Raw genomic sequence first — 17,608 nt, forward strand, 5'->3', positions numbered from 1 at the left:
AAATTAAGTAGGAAGAGAAATCAAGCTGTTTTTGGGAGCTCATTAAACTACTGGATCTTGGTTTTTATAGGCCGCTTTCTAATGTCTATGTTGTTGGTAATTTTTTGTTTTCCAAAATAACAAGCACATAGGCTAAAGTCGTTTTAGTTTGTTTAACAATTTATGTAGGGACCATGTTTCATATCAGGGGGACCCCAAACGTGGCCCTGACCCAATGTTGGAAACTCTGATCCTCACAGTAGTTTGTGCTGACGTTTTGCCATAATTTCCAGTTAAAGTTTAAAGTGATGCTTGGGAGCTTCTTTACGGTGATACTTTGTAGTACTTTGGGGTCTTTGCAGTGCTTTGCAGTACTTTGTGGTCTTTGTAGTATATTGCAGTAGTTTTTGCACCTGACCCTCCTGGAAGGGCGATCCCTCTCTGTGAGATGCTTCCCAGTTTCTTCCATTGTGTTTTTTTTTTCATGATGAGGGAGTTTCTCAAGTCTATGTGAAGGTATTAGTATCAGTAACACCGGAGAATGAATTTCAGTGTTCACCATCTACTGCACCATCACTATATACTGTACATCTGGGATTTGAATGTGACCATGATGCAATCCATGTGCCATCTTGATAGCACTATCTGGATCAATGGAAATGTTGACTGCTGCTGTAAACTATGACCTGCTCCACATCCACAGAGTGACACGCTGTCACCTGGGAAAGCTGCCCAGTATGACCAAAGTCATTCCCTGTTGACCGAGCAGCTCCAGCTGAGCAGCAGAGTGTCAGGTGCCGCCTTGCCCAAGGACACATCATCAATACTTCTTAAGGGAAGGCAGATTAGATTTAGACTAGATTTTTTCAGCTGGTTTAGAGATTCAAACTGGCCATCTTCCAGCCATGAACCAGATTCACCAACCTCAAGGCCAAGAACAAGCAGCTGCTTGGCTTGTTGCAGTGAATCACCTCACTGAGAATCAATTTTCACCCAATCACTCCGACCACTAGGGGGCAGTAATTCACTAAAACCGTTTCTCCAATGGTGGTTAAACCTCAAATTAAGACCACAGGGGAAGAATCGGGAAAATAATTTATTTTAAAGCAAAAATGAATCCTTTACAAGTAGACTGAGGACGAAGATAATCTCTCTGCTTTTTTACACAGCCATTTCTTGTTGCCAATAAAACTGACTCACCAGTTAGCCGTGACATGATAGAGTGCAGTGAATGCAACATTTCTGTCAATATCTTTAGCAGCTTTAAAATCATATTTCTTCAACAATGTCCACTGTGCATGATGCTTCAGTCCGCAGTGTTCAACATGCAGCTTAGTGTCGATCACTGCCTCGCCGTTCAGTCGAAATAGTCTTCTATATCGATGTTGGGGTTGAGCAGCTCGTCTCTGTAGGGCGTCAGATCCATCTGGTTGAGGATCAGGTTCTCGAAGGTCTCCTCCAGGTCCGTTTCCCCGATCAGCACCGCTCCCACCATCCGCCCCCCGCTGAGAACAACCTGGAACAAAAACCAGAGGGGGGTGTGAGTGGGAATGTGAGGGTTTCTCCAGTGTTGGACTAAATAACTACAGGGATCCTCCTGTTCGCTCTGGATTTTAAGGTGAAGGGTGAGGGAAAACATTTTCACATGCTGTTCCTGTACATCTAGAATGTCAATTTCAACAAATTGCCCACTGATCAAAATGTTTAAGTGTCATGTTGCTTTATGTATTATATAATTTTGCTATTGGTGCAGTACTAGAGATGGGACAATAACCGGTATGACTACATATCACGGTAAAAAAACAACAGTTATGACACTGCCCCTAATTTTTTTTTTCCGCAACCACCACAATAACCGCCACTCATCTGTCATCACTGGTTTTATTTTCCCAAAAAGGGGAATTGTAAATTGTTGCTGAGTTAAAACAGATGCAGACCAGCAGACTCATTTGACTTTATTTTAGATGCTGTTATTTGGATTTTTATTTGTGTTGTTTACGACTATCCCTACAGTTTTTATAAGCTAAACCAGCATTTTATAATGTTTTTTAAGAAAAGAGTCAAATATCTGACATACAAAATAGGTTCTACAGTCTTACATTAAAAATGTCTTGTGATTGATATGACAAATTAGTTTTTAAGTAATTGAAGCATATTACAGTACTGTTTTTAAGGTTTTCATCTTAATAATTATCAAAATAGTATCATATATTGAGATCATTTTGGCCAAGATAATTGTACTATGAATTGTTCATACCAGCATCAGATCACACCCATAGAAAAGCAGTGGCTGCTTTCACATAGACACAAACAGTCTAATATGTGTCACTAGTCATATGTTCCACATGCCACTGGGCCTCCTTGTATACCCAACAGCATCAAAACAACTTGAAGAGGTTTTGACACTGCTTACGTAAAAAGGCACAATCCAATATATTTGTGTACAGGAAAATCACAACTACGAGCCAAAAGCAAAATTATACTGGTGCCATCTTTTAAAAACAATGGAAACATCAACATGCAGAGTAGTAACATCACATCCTAATCACGTCCGGTCACCTTGACGTACTCCTGGCCTTTAGTGCAGCGCACCAGCAGCTCCTGGTCCGGCCCCAGACCCTGCCCGTTAAACTTGCCCAGCAGGACCACCTGTGGCGTGACGAGAAGAGAGGAAGCTGTTAAAACACACAGGGAGAACGAGCCTGGAGGAAGGGAAGGAAAGAAGACACTGTGTAGCACTGTGAAATGCCTTTGAGGGGGTTTTGACAAAGTTATTCTCTGTATAATTAAAAACTGGCGGGTTACAACCTGCGCAGTAGATGAACAACACGCTGGTTCTCATTTGAATCTCAGCCCTTCACCGCAGTAAACCGACACGCACCTTGTAGTTGAAGAATTTTGTGATGTGTGAGAAGAGTTCGAAGCAGAAGTCCAGCTCCACTGTTTCTGACAGGACGTGTGCTGCCATGCAGCGGCCGGCGTGCCAGCCCATCTGACGGGCCTGGGTCCACAACCGCATCTGCACAGGACACAGACACATGGTGCAGGTCTGAATTTTAGACCGGTGAAACATAAAGCTTTGTTTCTTCTATACGGACACCAGGACATACTGACAAATCTGTCCACGGAGTAGGCAGCGTCTGAATTGTTTTTCTGTCATTTAAACAATAGGCTACTTGTTAAGGGAAATGAGACTATTCCTCATCTAATTTCCATCACTGTTCCAAAACTTTTGCATGACTTCTCCATGACCTTTTCAAATTTCCATGACCTAATTTTAGACTGAAATAAAAAGTAACCGTCTGCTACACTAACTTTAAGCATTAGTTTGTTTTTCCCTTTAAAATCAAGGATTGTAACATTATTTTAACTCATCAAAACACCAACAGCAACCAACAATATTGTATAACATATATATTGTATAACCTCTAGGCTGCTGCCATTAAAGGTTAACATCTTTATCTGCCTTACAGTGTTGCAACATCAACCTTACTGTAACCCGTGACTATCCAGGAAGTAATCATGTGAAAACCAAAGCTGTCAAGACATGGAACCATGTGACTCGACACAGGACCTGGAGGGCTCCATACAGTCTGAAGGAAATAGCTGGTGCTCTATAGAGGTTAATGCAATGCTCTGTCTATGCGTCTACCTGCTGCCACAGTGGGCTGTGTTCCCAGCATGCAGTGCACACGTCTCCCGCGGCATAGACGTCTGGCTCTGATGTCATCATGTGTTCATCTACTCGCAGCCCGCCGTCATTCGCCAGAGCAAACTGAACACACACACACACACAAAACAAACAAATAATTATCATTAATGACCAATATATGATTTATCTTATCTGTTCAGTTGTGACACATTACATTCTTTACCAATATACTCTGAAGATTTTTTGGGGCATTTCTGTTTTAATTCGTCCCCATAGCTTTCCATGAAAAAAAAAAATCTTAATCTATGGGTCACCTGTCAAAATCTGCATTTAGATTTTCATTTTCTTGAAATGCAGACATCTTCAGTTATCTCAGGTTATGTATTTATTTTTATGCAAATGAACTATCTTCACACCTAGCAAACCTGTTGCCGACTAAATAAAATGTTGTATTTCTTTAACCTTAAAATTGCCAAAGCCATCCCCAGGCAATATGTAACCTATTAATCAAAGAGTACTAATGTATATTAACCAAACAGAATTATTCTCATAGTTCACATCAATAAAATATGACAAATGACATGATACCTCAGCTGCCAAATACTCAGTCAAATGTGTTTTAATGCAACTCCGAAAAAAAACACTTTCAAACTGCATGCACAAATGATGTGTTAGCTAACAACAGAAAAGATCTGGACAGAAAACATTAAATCAGCTATAAAACAGGCTGGAAACCAGACTGTGACTGAGAGTGACATAACAGCTCAGCTCCTTCAGTGACACACAGAGGCAATGAAGGGCAACCGCAGAGAATTTTGGATGATTTTCTGCATGATTCTGTTACTGTCTGCTACTTTATCGTTTTCTTCATTTTGAGTCATGTGACCGGGAAAACTGGGGGAGGGGAGGGGGGTGTCTATTTAATGGAAAGTAACATGATGGATGAGGGAGAATGACATGCAACAAAAGTCAAGAGCTCAACTTGAATCCACTACGCAGCTAGTATGATGCTTTAGCCTGCAGATCCCTTAAGTACTCACAGGTTTACTCATAGATCATACTGCGGATACTGAAAAGCTTCCTTACGTTGTTGCCATGGAGAAATGGTTCCGTGTTCGGCACCACACCGGTCGCACTGACAATGAAGTCACAGCCAAACGTCTTCCCATTGGTCAGCTGGACGTAGACTGGCCAGGATCCTGCTCAGAGGGAAGAGAGACATGAGGAGGGAAGAGGAGGAAGGAGAGGAAACAGAGGGAGGGAAGGAGGGAACAGTCAAGACACCAGAAGACAAATCAGAGTAGGACATCTCGTTCTCACCGCTCTCAGATCCGAGTGTTTGCTGAGGGGAGGTGAGCAGCTCCTGGGAGGTGATGATCTTCTCCACCTCACACTGGTATTCCACTGAAACTCTGTGGGACACCTGACGCCAGAGCAGGGGGAGAGGAAGAAGGTAGAACCCAACTGGAGGTCAAGCCAAATACCAGCCATATATAGGTTTATTTGTAGCAGACAAACCCACAACAAATAGATTCCCCAAACGGATACAATAACGCCTAAAGTGTTTCTTGTCTTATGAACTCAGAGTCCTTCCAGCTGCTTGAATCCGATCTGCACACAGGGGATCAATAAGATCAATAAATCAAAGTAGTTCACACTTCCATGCAGGTTTCTTTACTTTGATCTAAGTGTGCAAGTTGAATCTGCTCATCAGTAGAGTATTCAGCGTTCCCCACAGGTTCTTGGCTATCAGCCGTTGTGGCAAGACAGGGCAGATCAAATTCAAGCAGCTGGAAGGACTCTGAGTTCATAAGACAAGAAACACTTGAGGCGTTATTGTATCGGTTTGGGGAATCTATTTGTCGTGGGCTTGTCATTGTCACTGTTATCATTACATTTACAGTAGGTATCCTTTAGGATCTGCAGTAACACCATATCTCACCTCCTCCGCTCCTCTCAGAAGGATTCCTTCATGCCAGTCTGGACCGAGGGCACTGCCAGGCTCTGTAGGACCGGCACCATGCCCTCGTCTGTCGTCTGGAAAACACACACACACACACACACACACACACACACACACACACACACACACACACACAATTAACTTATATTTTGTATGAAAGAAAAGCAAAATACCAATCCTGGGACAGATTCCACAGTGGAACAGTGTAGAAAAGAGAAGAACAAAATTTTAATTTTCATAATTTCGGTATCTAAGCCTGGCATTTGAGTCATTCCACTGTGCAGACCTGCAGTGAAGGTGTGGGACGCCCCGGCCGCTGGCTCCTCAGTGGTGTAGCGAGCCCTCTTGCAGGGAGCGGCTCTCTCCGGTCTGTCGGTCTGCAGCGAGGGGATCAGGAACTGAGCCGCTCCGGCGTCAAAGAAGGTGTTTCCTATGGCCTTGTCCTTCACAGCCCAGATCACCTCACAGCCCTCTACCTCGTACCTGGACAATATATATTCAGTAACAGTGCGAATAAGAATCAATAAAGTGTGAATAATCTGAATGAACATGCTAGGTAAAGTTATGGACGATTTCCATGGCTGTGGGTTCAAAGTTCTTCAACTGTGACAGACATTTCAGTTTAGATGAGAATTGTGTCCACAAACTCCCATCAGAGAAATACACACACACACACACACACACACACACACACACACACACACACACACACACACAATGTCTTAAGGTTATTGTAGACTCACACTAATTCCAAGGCGATCCCTCCATTCCCAACAACAACGATTCTCTTTGCTTTGGATAACCGCTTCTGAAATTCCTGTAAACGCATTTATAGGGAAAACTGGTAAGCATCCACATGGTGTTTTGTTACAAAGACAGTACAATGTTGCAGTAACCATAATGCTACTAAATTAATTTATGTGGATAGTGTATTCAAAGCACGTTTGTACTACGATATTTCCCATTGGCTTAGCATGGAGCTGCAGCTAAAGGGAAAATTAGTGTAGTTCAAGAATATAAAGAATAGATAAGAATAGATGAAGCTGTTTGTCTCAGGAAGAAATAAAAAAAATTGGTGCACAAAACATCATAACAACGAAATATCAAACTGCCCCAAAAGAAGCGGAAGATGAACTGCTTCCTCCTGAAGTATGAATCCCCCTCTGAGCCGGTCTCAGCAGTTCAGTATCTTCAGGAAAACCCAGACCTGCACATCATTCAGACTTACAGACTTCCGGAGAGACGGGGCCGTACCTGGGCGCTGTCAGTGTCCCGGATCCCCAGCACACAGGGTTGTCCTGGGTCAGCAGCTTGGGTCGGCCCCCGCTGCAGAGACACAGCTTCTCATAGCCGACAAGCCGGCCGTCCACAGTCTGCACAGTCTGAGGACAGGAGGTAGAATGAGCGGGGATACTGGTCTTCATTTTACATCGGGGGGGTCAAGTCTTATTTCTCTAGCTTTCATAAATCGGTGAGGTGATTTTTCCCATTTTTGTGCTGCTGATCACAATTCCATCAAACAGCATTTAGACCACAGGAATGAATTAGACCATGTGAATTGTTAAAATGAATCATAGTTGTCATAGTGATGTGGTGCAACCAAATGTCCACAAGGTGGCGATAGCAAACAGATAAGGGCTCTCTACACTTTGTTGCAGTTACATTACTTTGGAGCATCATGTAACAAATGTGATGACATTCACTGCTAAGTGTTGCAGCAATATGTTGTTTTATAATCCATGACATATCATAAAATTATAATACCTGTGCAGATGTTTAACATTTTGATCTCCGTGGGGGAAATTAGGTCCTTGCAGCAGCAAAAAGTAATAGGATTCAGCAGGGAAAAAGACAAATAGGACATAAAATAAGCAATAAAACCAGCCAGCAAAAATTATAAAAACAATAAATAAGATGGAATAGTGGCATTATGTTAATGTATGCTAGTTACTATTTAAATACATGTCACATAAACTGTATTAGTGAGACATATCTATGTGTATGGATTACTAACATGCATGGACTATTGGACTGTTACAACTGTTACTGCAGTTACTTACAGTTGTTACATACAGATGATACTAGCAGTCATGACTGATACGAATATCAGCATGTATACAGTATGAAATGAAAATAAACTTTAATATCTGCAGAGTCTAACAATGTCTTCCATCCTCTGCTAGACAGCTACTCACATGTGTGTGTGTGTGGAGGGCTTTGACAGCAGACTGGATGACGGTCAGGTTGGGGAATTTCTCCTCCAGAACGCTGGATGGACGCTCCTCCACATCAAACTCCTCCAGCGTCTTCGACACCTGCCAGGCAGGACAGAGGAACAGAGCAGGGGTTTACTGTTCTGAATATCTATAGGCCAAATATTAGAGGTTTACTGCCTCTAGTAAATAAATAAAAAAAACACATCAAGACGGATACAGTGTATTGTACTGCATACCATCATACAATGCATTCTCAAGTGAACACAGGCAAGAATATCATGTCATTTAAAAACAAAACAAGTATTAATACCTGTGTAGCAGTTTTGATATCATCATCATAACATTTGCCATTTGGTGGATGACTTTATCCAGTAAAGTGAGTAAAGTGAGTCCATGCATTTTAAGCTATGTGGGACTCAGTGGGGATGAAACCCATAACCCTGTGTTAGTGTTAGGACCATCATCATCATCATCATCATCATCCTGACCTGTTTGAAGTTGGCCACTGCCTTGATGTGAGAAGCTGCTGTGATCAGAGCCACGTCATCTGCAGGAAACTGGGATGACAGCTGTCAATCAAGATCAAACAGACCAACCGTTAATGTGAAGCTAATGAGAATTACTAACAGTTTAAATCGCTTTAAACCTGCCGCAACATCCCTATTCCAGAGCTACAAATTCAGTACATGTTTACCTGCTCGGCACATGTTACACCTGCGATGCCTCCTCCCACGATCACAAACTTGAACGTTTTCTCTGTTTTACCTGCCATTCCCTTCAGATAGTACTAAGCTAACGTTGGCTAACACTAGCTACCAAGCATGTTCCCACACCGACATGTAGTTAGACAGCTGTTGTGCTAAATCCTTAGATGACACGTTGCTTAGCTGTTAAAACCAGACTAGTTTTGTCACCAGAGTGTCAAAATGCTTGTAGATAGGCGTTATGTGATACTTAGTGATGGGTTTCTGTGGCACAGGAGCCTCACATCCGTGTTTACAACTAACTACGGCAAGCAGCAGGATCAAAAATGTTATACTTCAACCCAGTCACAAGCACAAGTATTAGTGGCTCAAACCGCCACTGTACGGTCCTATGCAACTTTGTGACAATTTGTTTCTACGCAAACTGGATTTTCAACCTAACTAACCATAATATTACAGTAGCTACTACATGTATTTAACACTTTTCTTTGATCGTAGGCTACTGGAGCTGTATACACTTCACACTTCAATCTCCCCCTCACTGAACCAAAGCCCGCCCAGTCCAGGGCAGTGTGCCTCACCACCAGGTATAATGAGGAGGTGGAAATAAAACCTTCATCTCAGTGAGAAAAAACGGCAGCAAAAGTGAACCATAGAGCAGAAGCAGAAAGGCAAACCCCAAATCATGCAAACCAGACAGTTTCAATTTCTGCTCCTCAGATTGGATGCACCCTGGGCATGATGTGCCATTGTGTGTGTGTGTGTGTGTGTGTGTGTGTGTGTGTGTGTGTGTGTGTGTGTGTGTGTTGGGGTAGGTAGGACAAAGGGTGTGTGATGACAAAGCTGACACAATTCAAACGGATATAACTTCAATCTCCACACTTGACAATATTCTATTAAACAAAAGGTCAATTAGACTAGTTTCAACTCCATTGTGACTTAAACTCTTTGTTAATAGTGCCACCAATATTTATTGCCACCCTTGATGAAGATGAAGCAAATTACTATCAAATATAAAGAAAAATCTATACTAATCTAATAAAAATCTATGCTCAGAAAATGTGGGAAAAATATATTTCTTTATTAAAGAAGTATTATTATTATTATTGTTGTTGTTGCTGTTGTTGTTATAATTTTTATCTTTTTTTTTCTTTACAACACAGTTTACAAGTTGCTTTAGCAATCAAATAAAAGCAAGTATCCTACTCATAAACTATAATGTAAAACAAGAAAAACAAGAACAAAAGATGAAAAAGACTAAGACTAGAAGGTAAAAACAATAAAATAGCGAAAATAATAGGTTAAAAGACATCCCATTAAGTGTAGAAAAGTAAGATTTAAGAAGTTAAAAAAAAAAAAAAAAAAAAAAAGGCAATTGTCATTTATTGTCAATCTATTCTATGTCAATCACTTCTCATGCCTGATTATATAAAACAGAAACTTTATGGTTTGATGCCAAAATTCTTCTCTTCCAAGTCAGTCAGAGTAGAAACAGAATGATCCGTCTTCTTTTTCCCCACATCTGCATTAGTATTAGTTAAATCACAGCCTCCATTATCCTGTTTATGCTCACACCACTTGCAGGCCTGTGAGAGATTAATGTCAGGGATTAATGTGGCCACTGGGTCAGAATCAGATCTAACATTTCATCAAAACATTTCATCCAGCATCATTACCGCGCTGATAAACAACACGGCAGCAGATGAAGCGCTGTGCCCACGTTTTTGTTTTTGTTTTTTTTTACCCAATTTGTGATTTCACACGAAGCAATCGACAGATCTTGACTCGTCCCCGCTCCCTGTCAGGATGTTTGGCAGATAATGGCTGCATTGTTTTCATTGTGTTTTTTTATTTTTTTTTATTCATCAGCAAAAGCCCGGCACTTGTTCTATTTTTGAAGCGGGTTAACCATGCATGGGAGTATTGATGTCAGTGTGTGAGATGATCGGGTCGCTGGTAATCAAACAGGTTACTGCTGTGCGTCACGCTTCTCCTCTTGATTTCCATTATTACCTTACATGACCGCCTGCAGGGGGATAGCATGGGACTCTCTGAAATACTGGATTGTGATCACGTTACTGTTATGAAATAGTTTCTTTGGGAAACTCATTTAACTGGCTGCATTTGATCTATTTTTAATGCTTCTTCACAGAGGAAAAGTTGAATTTAGGTGAAATTACATCTATTGTGGGTGTATTTCAATACTGTGTGTGGCTCGTGATCATGTCATTCAAACCCTGCTGCTTCAAAAATGAAACAAGCATGTTTTATTTTATTTTGAAGTCGACTTATGTCTACAAAACACCCACTAAATTGTTTTCATGTAGCCTAGCTGTAGGCTAATGATATGCAATAATGAATTTTTAGATATGTTTTGAAATTTTTTATTATCAAAACAACAAACAGATAATAACATATTTATTTGATATGCCTTTACATCAATTTTCTTTTATTTATTTATTTTTAATATGTATTTTTATATTCACATGCCATGGTGGAATAATCTCAATAGAAACACAAAGACACACAAAGCCAGAGAGAGAGAAAAAAAAAATCACTTTTTTACCAACGTTTTCCATGGTTTTAACAAAAGGCACTGTTTTTTTTTTTTTTAAGTTTACAAAATAAAGAAAAAAATCTGTTCATCATCATCATCATCATCATCATTCACTGGGAGTGCAGAGGTGTTTGGGTGTTAGAGGGTCAGGTATCTGGGAGGCTGCAGCAGCTCCCTCTTGCCGTAGGCGGAGGAGCCGACGTTGGTTGGAGCGTAGACGGTGCCGAGGGTGTTGCTGGAGCGAACCAGGAAGTCTGCTAGTCTCTGGGTCACGCAGGTCGCTGTGTTGCACTTCCTCTTCTCTATGTGGTGACTGGGAGGGAGGGAGGGAGAGAGGAGAAACTCATGAGAGAGGGACTGATGGAGAGAGTAAGTACCATTCAAACAGCAAAGATTAGTCAAATTATAGCATGAAAAACCCACACAGTGAGGAAGACAGCAAGAATGGACTGCTGCTACAATCTTCGTTTTTACTAATAATAATAAGTAGAAGAAGAATACATTTTATTTATAAAGCGCCTAACCTGACACTCAAAGACACTTTACAACAGCTAAGGGAGAAAAACAACAAAAAAATAACAAATATATATAAGATATATAACAATTTGTACAATAATGACCATAATAAATAAATGAAGATGACATGAGTATGAGCAGTAAAATCGAAAACAGTGATGATGGTTTGTTCCTTGCTGGAGAGGCAGTGGGACTCAGATACTGTGGGCAGTTTTGAAAAGATGGAGATTTGAGATTTGAGAAGATTCAGATTTGACTATTTTTGACAAGCCCCCCCCCTATCCCACAAAAGGCTGTTTTGTTGCACCGAAATTATACAAATTGTTGTTTTAATGTGAAATAATCAAGACAATATTCATATATAGGCTACATCCACATCTTTTTGGTTATAAGAAGATAAATGATTCTATAAGAAGCTGAAAGAAAGTCTCGATAAATACCCCAATAACGAGCATCATCAGTACAATGTGACCCCTGATTCTCGTCTAACCGGGTTACCTGTTGACAGCTGTGAGGCCTCTCTGCGGCCGCGCGCCCATCAGGCCGAGGAAGGGGTTGGAGACGAGGCCGGGCACGAGGCCGGGCACGAGCCAGCCCCGGCTCTCTGGGAGCTCGCTCTCCTGCTCGCTGGATGAGCCGAAGGGACTGAAGTACCTGAATCACAGAAAAAAAAAAGGGTCAAACCGTTTCACATCGACGGCTGATGATCCCCTCTTCAGAAATGTCCAATAAAGCCTTGAGGGAACGAGAAAAAGTGGGCATGATTGCACATCACTTAGGCACTTTCCCACAGCCGAGTTCAATTGGCTTCCACCTCCAGTTGCGCGTCTGTCCCCTGCTGCTCGTCACCCAGATCATTACAGCTCCCCTTATCTCGCAATTTCCCTGATATCCAGCTTATCGTCTGCTGGCTTCAGATTCACCCACCTCATTTGTTTCCCGCCTTTTAAGACGATGGCCGCCATTAACCGTCGATCTTTTTGAACCCTGCCTCTAATCTGAGAGCACGAGGAGCGCGGATTTTTTTCCTCTTTTAACTTGAATTGATGTTCCAAAATCCTTGTCACTCTTTGCAATGACTTCATGACCCCCGATGCTCCAAAGAAACCCGCCGTGCTGCATGTGATGTCACTCACCTGTGGCTCGGGGCGGCGGCGACACAGCGCAGCAACACGGGCAGCGTGAGGAGAAGCACAGGCAGCCTCAGGTGATACATAGTGTCAGAGGATTCCCTGGGAGGAAACAGTGGATTCAGCAAAGGTTTGGGTTTCTGAGTTACAGGCCGGCTGTCTGTCACCAAGATTAAACCAGCGACTGCAGAAATCTTCTTTAGCTACATAACTTTTATTTAACCAGGAAAATCTCTTTTTTCAAGGGAGACCTGGCCAAGGTGGCAGCAGCACAGAAAGTTACAGACATACTGTACATGATGCAATATAACAAATTGTATAAAATACAGTAGTTTAAAATAGTAAACAGAGAAGCAAGGGCAGAGAGAGAGAGAAGGAAGGTGAGAGGAATGGGCATCATCATACTAAAAGCATTTACAATTTCAGGTAGATTCATTAATCTTCCCTCAATCTGACAATTGCTTTACACTCATAAACAGCCACCAGTTACAAACTAGAAATGTAGTGTAAATGATATACAGTCTATAACTCTTACATCAGCTGCAATGTAAATCTAAAGGTGTATTCAGTTATTCTGTGACAATAATGTACAACAAACTACCAAGGCTTAAACACTCCAAAAAATCTCCATATTATACTCTTAGTCATTTAGTCTATTTTTGAGTCCTAAAATTGTAATTTTCTTAAAATAAGTAAAACAAATCTGCCAGTATGGTTGAGATAATTTCACTTGTTTCCAATGCAAATCAACTTGTTTCCAATGCAAATCAACTTGTTTCCAATGCAAATCAACTTGTTTCTAGAATTTTGTTGAATCAAATGTCATTTTCTTGACAGTAGTGCAGTGGTTTTGCCTTTATTCTGACTTGTTTCAAGATATTAAAACTCATGTCTAGAAAATTCCTGAAACAAGTGACAAGTTATCTCACCTCACTGGCATAATCTTTCTCTTGGTTTAAGAAAAATAAGATTTGAAGATTTGAATATGAGACTAAATGACTTGTTAAGATGGACCATTTTTTATTTTTTTTTGCAGTAAGAAGCTGGGGGAGAGATAGACCAAAATGTCCCAGTTAAACCACTCAGAAATGCATCAAAACAATGTATTCTTCTAATTGGTATGCAAAGTAAAAAACACTCTCCAAAAGACCCAAAGACCTCCAGTAGCTTCCCATTCATTTACAGACACAGGACAAGTCCCCCCCAAAAAAAGGAAAAGGCTGAGTACTCACTTTCAGTTGTTCAGAGCCAGCAGTCAGCGGATCCCAATCAGCCACTGGAGCGGTCCAAGGTTTCTCAGTCTGTCACACAAACCGCCTCGCACAGTTATAAGCTCTCCGCTCAAACCACTTGTGACATCAGCTCTCTCCAAATATAGCCGTGCATTTCCATTTACACAGAATGGGGAGGAAGGTGTGTGTGTGTGGTGAGAGGGGTGGGGGGTGGGGGGGGGGGGGTATGTGGGGGTGTAGGGAAGTGGGGTTCAGCTGAAGATATACCTCAGTCCAATAGGGTCTCATATACCATGCACACACACACACCACTATACCTTAACGTACATTCTCAAACACGCACACGCACAGGAAAGTACACACACACACACACACTCCTGTACACACACACACACACACACACACATCTACGCACGTCACCATCCTCATCATCACCTTCGTCATCGCTGTCATCAGCCTCCGTGGTGGGACTGACCCACCAGAAACCCACACCAGGGAGAAGAGCGCTGTCAAAGTGGGAGGCAGTCTTCCCTTTTCACATCGAGGCACGTAATGAAGTTTTAGGTCAGCAGACTCCGGCCCCCGCTGCCGTCCTCCCGGGTTCATCGGTCATGAATAATGAATGTGAAGATGAATTAACATGAATAATTAATGGGGTCCTCATTATTCGGTGGGTTGAGTCACAAACAACTGACAAACTGCTAATTAATAAAGTGATAGTAAAACATGAGAATAATACATTACAGGGGAGGAGGCGAGCTGGGAGTCTAACTGCAGTTTAGTAGAGGATCAGGAATCAACACCCTTTCCGGTAATCAACCATAATATGATCCACAATAAGATATTTGTCAATTCTTCATATGCCAGGAGGATTTGACTGGCATGTGAGGCATATGAGAAGATGACCACATGGGCAAATTACAATTAAAGTAATAATCTGAGACATTTTCCTAAAAATAAATGTAAATTTTACTACTCTCTGTATGACATAATAGTAATTAAATCCATAACCAGTTCATGAAACCTTTGGCATTTGCTAAATTTGCTGTTTTAAACACTCGGTGTCTGGTAGGTCTTTCCTGGGAAGAATCCCCTGGTGCACAGAAAGTGTTGTTTTTTTACATTTCGACAGCAGTTCGTTTAGAAGAACTGGGTAGTTAGCATGAGCAGCGATAGCCACCATGGCTGATCAGACAAAGAAGAGAGTGCCGCCTACAGAAACTCAAACTGCATCAACAGAGGATCCAGTGCTGGACACACTGCTTGATTGACAGGTGATTTCTGGGAAGTGCAGTGCAGAAACATCACAGAAATAATCGCTTATTATCAAAGATGTCTGCAAAATAACAAAAACAAGCATCTTGCGGATTATCACTTTAACAGTGTGACAGGTAGACAAACTAACCATAAGATGTCCCTTTCCTAAATCTAATGAATTTAGCTAGAAAAGCGTAATAACTAGCTGTGATCAAACTCCAAGTTGGAAGTTGCAGATGATGCTTCTCAGCGTTAGGACTGTTCGTTCTAAGGAACTCTTCTGTCTGTCTGCGTCCACAGAGAACGTCCCACAGTCTCATTGGGGAAATACCACCACAGGCTGCAGGCTGCTGGTAAGTGCTGGGCTTTAACCACAGCTTTGAGCTAACAGAGATGTGATGCAGTCCTAATGGACGTGTCACGCCCACACCCACCCAGGTCCCATGGATGCGGTTCCTGTGAGCTTTCCAAGAAAACCTAATTGCAGAAAAAGACACAGACACGACACACCGTTCTACATCTACAGCTCTCCCTGCTGCTTCCTCATGGATGGTTTGGTTCACGTGTGCAGACTATTTTTGGCCTAGAAGTTGTGACTTAAGAAGTTTCTGTAGTTGAGAATCTACTTTGTGCACCTGCACCCTCACCTGACACCTACATTCATTATTTACAAGCTGACTTCTGCTGCTGTCCTCTTAACAAACAACGCAAGAATTGCAGCATGAGAATCTAAAGTCAATTGATTCATTTGATTATTTAGGAATTTGTTTTTGTCAAAGTATATTTACACAATTATAGCCTTTTTCATAGGCAGCCATTGGTTAATAATTAGTCACTCCAGTGGAGAGGAAAGATGATATTTAGAGAGGTTCATATGCACAATCTTGAGTGGAGGGAAGAAGTGGAAGACTTAGAAGAAAGGAGGGTAAGAGAGAGAGAGAAATAGAAGAGGAATGTGGGTGGGCATGAGTGGGACTTTAAGTCTATTTTTGAATGTTATAGTCTGGGGAAGAAAATGAGTTTTTGTGTGATTATGCCGTCTAATCCCCTGGGTTATCTCAGTAATTATGAGAAGCCAGGTGTGATGTATGCTGCAGCAGGATATTCTGCTTATGAAACAGGACTGGGACAGGTTTATTGGTAGACAAGACACTGTTACCATAATTGAACCTTAATTTACGACAAGCTCAGTGAAGCTGCATGAGCTTGAGAATTGCAGCGGCACCATCTCATTCACACTTTACTCCACCGTAGTTATAAATATCTTGATCACGTAAAAAGCAGTTTTTGGGGAAAGACAAACCTCTGCTCATTCACTTTGTCCCCATTCATATTTTCCAACTCAGTGTAGTGATTTGCACTGGAAAGCTAAATGTGGCTTGTTGGCATTATTAGGATTCCTGTAACACTGCAGATAAGAGGGGATCAGAGGTGAGAGGGGAATGATAGCTGGAGGACCAGAAAGGGTAATGGGGCTGTGGCCTCTGATAATGACTATCCGTGTTGAGGACATCCACACATGGAGGTTTACAGTGATTATAGTTAACTAGGGATGCTGCCGCCATCGCATGGTGTAGTACTTCAGTGATGGATACACAAATGTACAGACAATACAATACTTAAGCACAGTAGGAGCCAGATAACTGAGGTCTTGATTGAATAACTGGCAGTAAGAAAGGACCATTGATTTGCTTTGTGATTTTTTTTTTTTTTTTTTTATCTTTTACACTGTGTTGTATTAATGTTTATTACTTAGGTAGATGCCATGAATAAGCCCCTTAGGTTTATTCTGTTACCTATACTGCTATACGGCTACCTTTGTTTGTTTTTTTCTCATGTCCTCTCTTTCTTGTTTTTAAACTGTGCAAAATAAAAGAAAAAGAAAAGAGCATTCTCGTACGCAGTGAGACCGGTCTCTCTCTGTTTCCCACACATAATGCACACACACACAGACATTACGTCACCAACACCTATTGGGAAAACAAATGCCAGTCATTTGTGCATTAATTACACAGAAATGAATGACTCCCTGGTCGGATACGCTGGTGTTTTTTTTTGTTTATGTTGTTGTTTTGTCTCACAAATACTACTCAAACATGCACTTTCCCCTCCGGCCTAAATATGGCATTGATATCCCTTTACCTTAAATGGGACAGATTTCAACCGCCCAAACAAACCGCTGAGTGTTTGTTTGGAATAAATAGAAGAAGAACTAGGTAGTTAGCATGAGCAGTGATAGCCACCAAAGAGAAGAGCGCCACCTACAGAAACTCAAACTCCATCAACAGAAAATCCAAGGAAGAAGACGTCACAGTCCCGCCCACGCTGTTTGATTGACAGGTGATCTCTGGGAAGTGCAGTGCAGAAACACCACAGCAATGAGCACTTATGATCAAAGATGT

General features: G+C 41.6%; 2 protein-coding genes across 2 annotated transcripts; both read right to left on the minus strand.

Annotated features, from left to right (window-relative positions):
- Positions 1-1,069: 1,069 nt before the first annotated feature.
- pyroxd1 (pyridine nucleotide-disulphide oxidoreductase domain 1) lies at positions 1,070-8,789 on the minus strand. The gene is given in 14 exon segments (XM_071514261.1): positions 1,070-1,495; positions 2,539-2,628; positions 2,861-2,998; positions 3,632-3,754; positions 4,718-4,830; positions 4,952-5,054; positions 5,574-5,668; positions 5,881-6,077; positions 6,338-6,411; positions 6,849-6,883; positions 6,886-6,976; positions 7,790-7,909; positions 8,299-8,379; positions 8,505-8,789. Coding segments are annotated over 14 exon segments (1,497 nt in total). The 5' UTR covers positions 8,583-8,789; the 3' UTR covers positions 1,070-1,336.
- Positions 8,790-11,209: 2,420 nt separating this feature from the next.
- LOC139640098 (islet amyloid polypeptide) lies at positions 11,210-12,803 on the minus strand. Its single transcript, XM_071514264.1, has 3 exons — positions 12,724-12,803; positions 12,086-12,241; positions 11,210-11,384 (listed from the first exon to the last, which is right to left on the minus strand). Exons 1-3 carry the CDS (start codon positions 12,801-12,803, stop codon positions 11,210-11,212), a joined length of 411 nt encoding a protein of 136 aa, XP_071370365.1.
- Between the last annotated feature and the right edge of the window lie 4,805 nt (positions 12,804-17,608).

The sequence above is a fragment of the Centroberyx affinis genome, unplaced genomic scaffold, assembly GCF_046629955.1.
Source record: "Centroberyx affinis isolate AG114_WGS23_722 - 3 ecotype Tasmania unplaced genomic scaffold, CSIRO-AGI_Caff_v1 ptg008327l_1, whole genome shotgun sequence".
Taxonomy (NCBI): Eukaryota; Metazoa; Chordata; class Actinopteri; order Beryciformes; family Berycidae; genus Centroberyx; species Centroberyx affinis.